This window comes from Salvelinus namaycush, chromosome 23 (assembly GCF_016432855.1).
Source record: "Salvelinus namaycush isolate Seneca chromosome 23, SaNama_1.0, whole genome shotgun sequence".
NCBI lineage: Eukaryota > Metazoa > Chordata > Actinopteri > Salmoniformes > Salmonidae > Salvelinus > Salvelinus namaycush.
The window spans coordinates 15,650,390-15,662,198 of NC_052329.1; the positions used below are offsets into that span (position 1 = coordinate 15,650,390).

The following is an 11,809-nucleotide window of genomic DNA, read 5'->3' on the forward strand; positions in this document are numbered from 1 at the left end:
ACATCACGTGCCTCTACATGGGAACCTGCAGATAGCTGCTTATCTACATCACGTGCCTCTACATGGGAACCTGCAGATAGCTGCTTATCTACATCACGTGCCTCTGCATGGGGACCAGCAGATAGCTGCTTATCTACATCACGTGCCTCTGCATGGGGACCAGCAGATAGTTGCTTATCTACATCACGTGCCTCTGCATGGGAACCTGCAGATAGCTGCTTATCTACATCACGTGCCTCTGCATGGGGACCAGCAGATAGCTGCTTATCTACATCACGTGCCTCTGCATGGGGACCAGCAGATAGCTGCTTATCTACATCACATGCCTCTGCATGGGACCAGCAGATAGCTGCTTATCTACATCACATGCCTCTGCATGGGACCAGCAGATAGCTGCTTATCTACATCACATGCCTCTGCATGGGACCAGCAGATAGCTGCTTGTCTACAACACATGCCTCTGCATGGGGACCTGCAGATAGCTGCTTATCTACATCACGTGCCTCTGCATTGGGACCTGCAGATAGCTGCTTATCTACATCACGTGCCTCTGCATTGGGACCTGCAGATAGCTGCTTATCTACATCACGTGCCTCTGCATGGGGACCTGCAGATAGCTGCTTATCTACATCACGTGCCTCTGCATGGGGACCAGCAGACAGTTGCTTATCTACATCACGTGCCTCTGCATGGTGACCTGCAGATAGCTGCTTATCTACATCACGTGCCTCTGCATGGGAACCTGCAGATAGCTGCTTATCTACATCACATGCCTCTGCATGGGGACCAGCAGATAGCTGCTTATCTACATCACGTGCCTCTGCATGGGAACCTGCAGATAGCTGCTTATCTACATCACGTGCCTCTGCATGGGAACCTGCAGATAGCTGCTTATCTACATCACATGCCTCTGCATGGGGACCAGCAGATAGCTGCTTATCTACATCACGTGCCTCTGCATGGGGACCAGCAGATAGTTGCTTATCTACATCACATGCCTCTGCATGGGAACCTGCAGATAGCTGCTTATCTACATCACGTGTCTCTGCATGGGAACCTGCAGATAGCTGCTTATCTACATCATGTGCCTCTGCATGGTGACCTGCAGATAGCTGCTTATCTACATCACGTGCCTCTGCATGGGAACCTGCAGATAGCTGCTTATCTACATCACATGCCTCTGCATGGGGACCAGCAGATAGCTGCTTATCTACATCACGTGCCTCTGCATGGGAACCTGCAGATAGCTGCTTATCTACATCACGTGCCTCTGCATGGGAACCTGCAGATAGCTGCTTATCTACATCACATGCCTCTGCATGGGGACCAGCAGATAGCTGCTTATCTACATCACGTGCCTCTGCATGGGGACCAGCAGATAGTTGCTTATCTACATCACATGCCTCTGCATGGGAACCTGCAGATAGCTGCTTATCTACATCACGTGTCTCTGCATGGGAACCTGCAGATAGCTGCTTATCTACATCACGTGTCTCTGCATGGGAACCTGCAGATAGCTGCTTATCTACATCATGTGCCTCTGCATGGGGACCAGCAGATAGCTGCTTATCTACATCACATGCCTCTGCATGGGACCAGCAGATAGCTGCTTATCTACATCACATGCCTCTCCATTGGGACCTGCAGATAGCTGCTAATCTACATCACATGCCTCTGCATGGGACCAGCAGATAGCTGCTTATCTACATCACATGCCTCTGCATGGGACCAGCAGATAGCTGCTTATCTACATCACATGCCTCTGCATGGGGACCTGCAGATAGCTGCTTATCTACATCACGTGCCTCTGCATTGGGACCTGCAGATAGCTGCTTATCTACATCACGTGCCTCTGCATTGGGACCTGCAGATAGCTGCTTATCTACATCACGTGCCTCTGCATGGGGACCTGCAGATAGCTGCTTATCTACATCACGTGCCTCTGCATGGGGACCAGCAGACAGTTGCTTATCTACATCACGTGCCTCTGCATGGGAACCTGCAGATAGCTGCTTATCTACATCACGTGCCTCTACATGGGAACCTGCAGATAGCTGCTTATCTACATCACGTGCCTCTGCATGGGAACCTGCAGATAGCTGCTTATCTACATCACGTGCCTCTGCATGGGAACCTGCAGATAGCTGCTTATCTACATCACGTGCCTCTGCATGGGAACCTGCAGATAGCTGCTTATCTACATCACGTGCCTCTGCATGGGAACCTGCAGATAGCTGCTTATCTACATCACATGTCTCTGCATGGGAACCTGCAGATAGCTGCTTATCTACATCACGTGCCTCTGCATGGGGACCTGCAGATAGCTGCTTATCTATATCACGTGCCTCTGCATGGGGACCTGCAGATAGCTGCTTATCTACATCACGTGCCTCTGCATTGGGACCTGCAGATAGCTGCTTATCTACATCACGTGCCTCTGCATGGGGACCTGCAGATAGCTGCTTATCTACATCACGTGCCTCTGCATGGGGACCAGCAGACAGTTGCTTATCTACATCACGTGCCTCTGCATGGGAACCTGCAGATAGCTGCTTATCTACATCACGTGCCTCTACATGGGAACCTGCAGATAGCTGCTTATCTACATCACGTGCCTCTGCATGGGAACCTGCAGATAGCTGCTTATCTACATCACGTGCCTCTGCATGGGAACCTGCAGATAGCTGCTTATCTACATCACGTGCCTCTGCATGGGAACCTGCAGATAGCTGCTTATCTACATCACGTGCCTCTGCATGGGAACCTGCAGATAGCTGCTTATCTACATCACGTGCCTCTGCATGGGAACCTGCAGATAGCTGCTTATCTACATCACGTGTCTCTGCATGGGAACCTGCAGATAGCTGCTTATCTACATCACGTGCCTCTGCATGGGGACCTGCAGATAGCTGCTTATCTATATCACGTGCCTCTGCATGGGGACATGCAGATAGCTGCTTATCTACATCACGTGTCTCTGCATGGGGACCAGCAGATAGTTGCTTATCTACATCATGTGCCTCTGATTGGGGACCAGCAGATAGCTGCTTATCTTCTCTGTTGTGTAAGGGGCTGAAGCTTCCTCTCCCAAGGTGACCTGGGAGGATGTACACTCTGGCAAGGATAAACCTCTTCTTCTATCCTTCTCGCTCTCCTTCCCTCCCTCCATCCATCCCTCTCGCCCTCCCTCCAGACAGCCTAAGGGTTGTTAAGGACCTGCTACTGTTCAGCAATCTGCTGAAACTAAAGGGGCTCTTCCCCACCCCACTGCCCCCTTTAACTCTCATACAAGCCTGAAGTCTGACTGCTGCTGCTGGTCATACACACACACGAGCTGCACACACAAGCTGCACACAAAAGCGCTCAGGCACACATAACACATAATTCAAATGCGGATATACAAGCATGAAATCAAATATCCTGTTCTCCTGAAATCAAATCTGTTATATGCATGTTGATATAGGTTGGTGTGAATGTGTGTGCTTGCATGCACACGCATATTTTTCTGGTAGTGAATGGCTTTCCCAGGCCCTCCATGTCTTTCATAAGGCTTGGTTTACTCCATAGTGGACTGAAATGAGAGACAGTAGAGGAGACCTGTGGTCAGGTCCCATGATGACATCACACCACTCTCAGATCTAGGCGCGCACACGCACACACACACACACACACACACACACACACACACACACACACACACACACACACACACACACACACAAAACATATGCAGGCAGGCACACACACAACACATACGCAGGCAGGCACACACACACACACACATGTTTGTTTAAACCTTTACCCCAAACCCAACCCTAACTCCTAAACCTAACCCCTAACCCTAAAGCTAACCTCTATGCCTAAAATAGCCTTTTCCCTTATGGCTTTCAGTGAAATGTCCCCACTTGTCCAAATGTTCCTTGTTTTACTTTCCTTGTGAGGTCCCCACAAGGATAGTAAAACCCCCCCAAAACACACACGTGTTCATATACACACACAAACAGCCATGATGATCCCAAGTTAACATTATGAGGTGTCTGATATTCACAATACCTTAAGTCATACGTGTGTGTGTGTGTGTGTAAGCATGTTCATCTGGAGTCAATCAAGTCCAGCAGTCTTTCTTAGAACCAACTACTACAACATAGCGATGTGAGCTTGAGTGATGTACTCACTTTAGCAGACAGCCTTTTACAGGTCTGGTTTCATTCTATTCACATGCTCTCATACACAGCCAGTAGGAAGTGCGAGCTTAAACTGCAGAATGGATTTCAGTGTTTCTAGTGTTTTATCTCAGCATGAGTGGAGAGGTGAGGTAATAGGGCTTAACAACCAAGATGTCTCTCAGTCTTACCAACACAAAGACCGGACCAAACCAAAGGCCAGCTACCAAATCAATGACAGACTGGACCAAACCAAGGCCAGCAGCCAAATCAATGACAGACTGGACCAAACCAAGGCCAGCAGCCAAATCAATTACAGACCGGACCAAACCAAGGCCAGTTACCAAATCAATTACAGACTGGACCAAACCAAAGGCCAGCTACCAAATCAATGACAGACTGGACCAAACCAAGGCCAGCAGCCAAATCAATGACAGACTGGACCAAACCAAGGCCAGCAGCCAAATCAATTACAGACCGGACCAAACCAAGGCCAGTTACCAAATCAATTACAGACTGGACCAAACCAAGGCCAGCTACCAAATCAATTACAGACTGGACCAAACCAAGGCCAGCTACCAAATCAATTACAGACTGGACCAAACCAAGGCCAGCTACCAAATCAATGACAGACTGGACCAAACCAAGGCCAGCTACCAAATCAATGACAGACTGGACCAAACCAAGGCCAGCTACCAAATCAATGACAGACCGGACCAAACCAAGGCCAGCTACCAAATCAATGACAGACTGGACCAAACCAAGGCCAGCAGCCAAATCAATTACAGACCGGACCAAACCAAGGCCAGTTACCAAATCAATTACAGACTGGACCAAACCAAGGCCAGCTACCAAATCAATGACAGACTGGACCAAACCAAGGCCAGCTACCAAATCAATGACAGACTGGACCAAACCAAGGCCAGCTACCAAATCAATGACAGACTGGACCAAACCAAGGCCAGCTACCAAATCAATTACAGACTGGACCAAACCAAGGCCAGTTAGCAAAATAATTACAGACCGGACCAAACCAAGGCCAGTTACCAAATCCATTACAGACCGGACCAAACCAAGGCCAGTTACCAAATCAATTACAGACTGGACGAAACCAAGGCCAGCTACCAAATCAATTACAGACCAGACCAAACCAAGGCCAGCTACCAAATCCATTACAGACCAGACCAAACCAAGGCAAGTTACCAAATCAATTACAGACTGGACGAAACCAAGGCCAGCTACCAAATCAATTACAGACTGGACCAAACCAAGGCCAGCAGCCAAATCAATTACAGATTGGACCAAACCAAGGCCAGCTACCAAATCAATTACAGACCAGACCAAACCAAGGCCAGTTACCAAATCAATTGCAGACCAGACCAAACCAAGGCCAGCTACCAAATCAATTACAGACCAGACCAAACCAAGGCCAGCTACCAAATCAATTACAGACCAGACCAAACCAAGGCCAGTTACCAAATCAATTGCAGACCAGACCAAACCAAGGCCAGCTACCAAATCAATTACAGACCAGACCAAACCAAGGCCAGTTACCAAATCAATTGCAGACCAGACCAAACCAAGGCCAGCTACCAAATCAATTACAGACCAGACCAAACCAAGGCCAGTTACCAAATCAATTGCAGACTGGACCAAACCAAGGCCAGCAGCCAAATCAATTACAGACCGGACCAAACCAAGGCCAGGTACCAAATCAATTACAGACTGGACCAAACCAAGGCCAGCTACAAAATCAATTACAGACCAGACCAAACCAAGGCCAGCTACCAAATCCATTACTCCCATACTCTCTCCCTTCTCCCTCCTGCCTCTCTCGCTCTGGCCTGTCTCCTATTCCCTCACACACACTCTCTCTCTTTCTCAAGTGTTCCACCATCACACTTTCAAACACACAGACACTCATACAAGCACAAAGGATATGACACGATGCAAGGCTTGGATCAGAGGCAGCGTGATGCAGTTAACACAATGGGACCAGGCTGTGTCCTGCCTTTGATGTCAGTGGGGCGGTCCACACAACACACACACATCACAACTGACCTCATTGGCTAGTCCTGCACTCTCAACCAATCATGAAAGAGTAAGGAAGAGCTGAAAATCAACCACACAGCACAACTGGCTCTAAAGCGGCATAAGTCCAGCAATCACAAAATCACTTGAAAAGCAAAGTGATCATCCCTCTGGACAGCTTTTTACAGTTGATGAAATGTTAAGTATGCTGTAGGTTGAACACGTGAATTGGGAATAATAGTTTGTTGATAGTAAAGGTGTTTAGGAACGAGCAACCACCTACATCATCATCCCACTAAATTCACTTTTTTTAACAACTATGTCATTTATCAGACTCTTTTATCCAGAGCAACCAGGGTTAAGTGCCTTTCTCAAGGGCACATCAACAGATTTTTCACCTAGTCGACTTGGGGATTCGAACCAGTGACCTTTCAGTTACCGGCCCAACGCTCGTAACCTCTAGGCTTTCTGTCTCCCTGCCACCCACTCTCCATTGCTTACCTACTCCCCCCCACCCATTTGCTATCCATTTCTCCTTCTCCATCCGTTCTACCCATTCCACCTCTTTCCAAACCCTCATGCTCCCCTCTATCTTGCATCATCTTGAAACCAACTCTCGTCTTCCTGTAGCCTAATAGTTTAAATGGATCAGATCTCTTTCTCTCCCTCTTTCTCCATCTTTCAAAGTTCAGAAAGATTACCTTTCACTATCTCCTTCTCTCTCCCCCCACTCTCTCTCTCCCTCTCTTTCATAGTTCAGATGGATCACAAAGTCTCTGCAGCCAACTATTAATGTTCACTGTGGAGTCTGAGGCCGATAAATTGTGTCCATAAAAGGGAGAGAACACACTCAGTCACTTAATCACAGAAAACAACCAAACACATGAGTCGAGTCACACACACACACAAACAAAATGCCCTATTCATTAGATTCATTGTGTGTGTGTGCGTGTGTGTGCGTGTGTGCGTGCGTGCGTTTGTGTGCACATGGAAATTGAGATTTTAGTTTCCTCATGGCCATGTCTGCCCTCCTCTTATAAGAGAAATAAGGACTATGCTACTAAACTGATGTTATTACTCATCTATCAAGGAACTAACAAGATCAGTGACAATGATTCAGTACTCTATGAATGCCTCTTATCTCACTAGCTGTGATTCATTTCTCTAACATGGATGTCAGGCATCAGGCAACACTCACACAGCATGAGACCAACTCTTCACCAGGAAACATGAGCACTGACAAACACAGCAACATCAACAAAGACATCATCTGTAACTGCAGTAATGCTCCGGTCGTTGGGTCTCTGACTGTGCTCCAATGTGTTTGTGTGTGGGTGTGTGTGAGTGAGTGAGTGAGTGAGTGAGTGAGTGAGTGAGTGAGTGAGTGAGTGAGTGTGTGTGTGCACACGTGCACTTGTACGTGAGGTGCGTGCGTGTGGCTGAGTGCATGTGCTTGTACGCGCGCAGTGTTTGTGTTTGGTGTATGTGTGTGTGTACAGGGACTTTGGGGGGTAGGATAAGGGAAGGTCTGGCAGAGGGCCAGGGTCCCTAAGAGGAGAACACTGGGCTTATCAGAACAAGCACATGGCCCCAGCTCTACTCCCCTCACTCACTGTCAAAGCTACCATGCACATACACTATCCTCTAAAAGAGAGGGGGGAGAAAGTACGGTGGAGGGTGGAGGATGAAGGGATATGGGGTCGGAGAGAGAAGGAGGGGAGCGATAGAGGGGGAGAGTACGAAGGAGAGGGTGTAGGGATATCCAGAGAAAGAGGGAGAAGCAAGAGGGATAGAGGACAGAGAAAGAGGAGAGGGGGAGGTATGGATGGATAGAGAGATGGAGAAAAAGAGGGGAAGGGGAACAAAATGAAAGAGAAGTCAAGTTAGAGAAAATATTAACAGCAAGAGAGAGAAACACAAATGGAGAGGAATTAAATAAAAAGTCATTCAGTCTAAAAGAATGAGGTGACTACAAAGACCAAGAGCATCAAGGAGAGAAAGAACAAGTGAGTGAGAGAGAGGGGGGGGGGAGAGAGAGAGAGACAGAGAGAGATGGGGGGGAGAAAGAGAAAGAGAATAAGTGATGAGAGGTCAGGTTTGGTAATGTGTGGCGTAGGGAGTGTCAGCATGTTTCTGTCTAATGAGAAGCCAGGTCAGTGGAGTGTGGAGGTCAGTATGAACTTCCCTAGAGGAGCTTGGACTCTGTGCTAAAGTCACCCGATTACCTTACTAATCACTCTGTCTCCATCCTAACTGTCAAGGAGCCAGGGAGGGAGGGAGTGTCTGTATGTGTGTGTGTCCTTGTAGAAGTGTGTTCACGTGCGTACAACCTTGCGTGTGTCCTCTGAAGTGGTGTGTATGAATGAGTCGAAACTGTGTGTTTATGTGCGCTCAGCCATTGTAAATATTCTGTCTAAATGAGAACAGCTGTCCCAGTCTAACAGATGAAGTCTAGCCGGAGCCACAAACCTAATCTTCAATATTTATACCTGTTCATTTGCAAGTCCCAATGCAGGTAGCTGCTGTTACTATAGCGACAACGGAAGAGGAGAGTTTGGATTTCTAAAGTCAACTGTCAGCAGGATAAAGGTAGAAAGGTAGGCTGTTGGTGTCAATTTCTATAGCTGTAAAGATACACTTAACACCTCACTGGGCACAGAAGTCAGTTCAACGTGTAGTTTGTATTATTGAATATTTAAAACATACAATATACTTGCAGTGAAGCCGCTCAACAACTAATTCATATTAGTCATCTAACAGACTCCCGTTCAGAGTGACACACAGAAGCAACCAGGGTCAACGCCCTGCTCAAGGGCACGTCGCCAGATCTTCCACAAGGTCAAAAACGGGGACCCAAACCAGCGATCCATCAGCCACCGGCCCAAACTCCCAACCGCCAGTCCTCCAGCCCTCCAAGGCCACCAGCCCTCCAAGACCCCCCCCCCCCCACACAGTTCCCCAGAGCTGCCCCTCAACCATCCAAGACCCCTCCCATAGCCCCCCCCCCCCCAAGAAAATAAGATATTAAATAATTTAAAAATCCATTCCCCAAATAACCAAGAAAATGAACAAAAGAGGAAAAGAGAAAGGAAAACAGAAAACAACAAGGACATCAAGGACAACAAGGATCATAACAGAAAGGCCACCTGCATATGTTTGAGTGCATGTATGGCACTATTTACCTGTGGTGTGCATTTGAATGAGAGTGTGTGTACATACATGTGTATAAACACCTGCAAAGCATCAGCCACAGGCAAACTGGCATTAGCTGTAAAAACACTGCCCTCAGTGTCATACTTTTTGTTGTTTAATTTTGGCTTTATTTTTTATACTTTTATCTCTGACCGTCATTCTATCAACGTCTAGTTTTGATTTACATTTGGTTGAGTTGTCAACTAACGTGAATAAAATGTGAAATCAACAAAAAACATTCAACATGTCAAATCAAATCACATTTTATCACATATACGTGTTTAGTAGATGTTATCGCAGGTGTAGCGAAATGCTTGTGTTTCTAGCTCTAACAGTGCAGTAATATCTGACAATAATATCTAACAATTTCACAACAATACATACAAATCTAAAGTAAAGGAATGGAATAAAGATTAAATAAATATTTGGGCGGGCAGTCAGAGCGGCAAAGACTAAGATACATTAGAATAGGATAGAATACACTAAACATATGAAATGAATAATGCAAAATATGTAAATACTATTAAAGTGACTAGTGTTCCATTATTAAAGTGGCCAGTGACTCCAAGTCTATGTATATAGGGCAGCAGCCTATAATGTGCTAGTGATGGCTATTTATCAGTCTGAAGGCCTTGAGATAGAAGCTGTTTTTCAGTCTCTCGGTCCCAGCTTTCATGCATCTGTACTGACCTCACCTTCTGGATGATAGCAGGGTGAACAGGCAGTGGCTCAGGTGGTTGTTGTCCTTGATGATCTTATTGGCCTTACTGTGACATCGGGGGCTGTAGGTGTCCTGGAGGGCAGGTAGATTGCCCCTGGTGATGTGTCGGGCAGACTGTACCACCCTCTGGAGAGCCCTGTGGTTGAGGGCAGTGCAGTTGCCCTACCAGGCGGTGATACAGCCCGACAGGATGCTCTTAATTGGGCATCTGTAAAAATGTGTGAGGGTTTTACAAATTTCCTCACCCTCCTGAGGTTGAAGAGGCAATGTTGCACCTTCTTCACAAGACTGTCTGTGTGGGTGGACCATTTCAGTTTGTCAGTGATGATGTACGCCGAGGAACTTGAAGCTTTCCACCTTCTCCACTGCTGTCCCGTCAACGTGGATGGGGGGTGCTCCCTCTGCTGTTTCCTGAAGTCAACGATCAGCTCCTTTCTTTTGTTGATGTTGGGTGAGAGGTTGTTTCCTGGCACCACACTCTCAGGGCCCTCACATCCTCCCTGTAGGCTGTCTCGTTATTGTTGGTATTCAGGCCTACAACTGTTGTGTCGTCTGCAAATTTGATGATTGAGTTGGAGGCGTGCTTGGCCACGCAGTCATGTGTGAACAGGGAGTACAGGAGGGGCTGAACACGCATCCTTGTGGGGCCCCAGTGTTGAGTATCAGCGAAGTGGAGGTGTTTTTTCCTGCCTTCACCACCTGAGGGTGACCAGTCAGGAAGTCCGGGACCCAGTTGCACAGGGCAGGGTTCAGACCCAGGGCCTCAAGCTTGATGATGAGCTTGGAGGGTACTATGGTGTTGAATGCTGAGCTATAGTCAATGAACAGCATTCTTACATAGGTATTCCTCTTGTCCAGATGGGATAGGGTAGTGTGCAGTGCGATGGCGATTGCATCGTCTGTGGATCTATTGGGGCGGTAAGGAAATTTAAGTGGGTCTAGGGTGTCAGGTAAGGTAGAGGTGATATGATCCCCGACTAGTCATTTAGTTCAGTTACCTTTACTTTCTTGGGTACAGGAACAATGGTGGCCATCTTGAAGCATGTGGGGACAGCAGACTGGGATAGGGAGAGATTGAATATGTCCGTAAACACTCCAGGTAGCTGGTCTGCGCATGCTCTGAGGACGCGGCTAGGGATACCATCTGGGCCGGCAGCCTTGCGAGGGTTAACACGCTTAAATGTCTTACTCACGTCGGCCACGGAGAAGGAGAGCCCACAATCTTTGGTAGCGAGCCGAGTCAGTGGCACTGTGTAATCCTCAAAGCGGGCGAAGAAGGTGTTTAGCTTGTCCAGAAGCAAGACGTCGGTGTCCATGATGTGGCTGTTTTTCCTTTTGTTGTCCGTGATTGTCTGTAGTCCCTGCCACATATGTCTCGTGTCTGAGCCGTTGAATTGCGACTCCACTTTTTCTCTATACTGACATTTTGTTTGATTGCCTTACGGAGGGAATGACTACTCTGTTTGTATTCTGGCATATACCCATTCACCTTGCCATGGTTATATGGGTGGTTCGCGCTTTCAGTTTTGCACAAATGCTGCCATCTATCCACGGTTTCTGGTTAGGGTAGGTTTTAATAGTCACAGTGGGTACAACATCTCCTATTCACTTCCTGATAAACTCAGTCACTGTATCAGAGTATTGGTTGATATTATTCCTGGAGGCTACCCAGAACATATCCCAGTCCTCGTGCCATTGGATT

The 11,809-nt window shown here is 47.5% G+C and overlaps 1 protein-coding gene across 1 annotated transcript; it reads left to right on the plus strand.

The window, feature by feature from the left end:
- Positions 1–454: 454 nt before the first annotated feature.
- Positions 455–1,606, plus strand: LOC120018495 (histidine-rich glycoprotein-like). Its single transcript, XM_038961725.1, has one exon. The coding sequence runs from the start codon at positions 455–457 to the stop codon at positions 1,604–1,606; it is 1,152 nt and encodes a 383-aa protein (XP_038817653.1).
- Positions 1,607–11,809: the final 10,203 nt, after the last annotated feature.

Excerpts from the sequence above, each read along its gene's own strand:
- LOC120018495 (XM_038961725.1), top strand. The coding sequence starts at position 455 with ATGCCTCTGCATGGGGACCTGCAGATAGCTGCTTATCTACATCACGTG.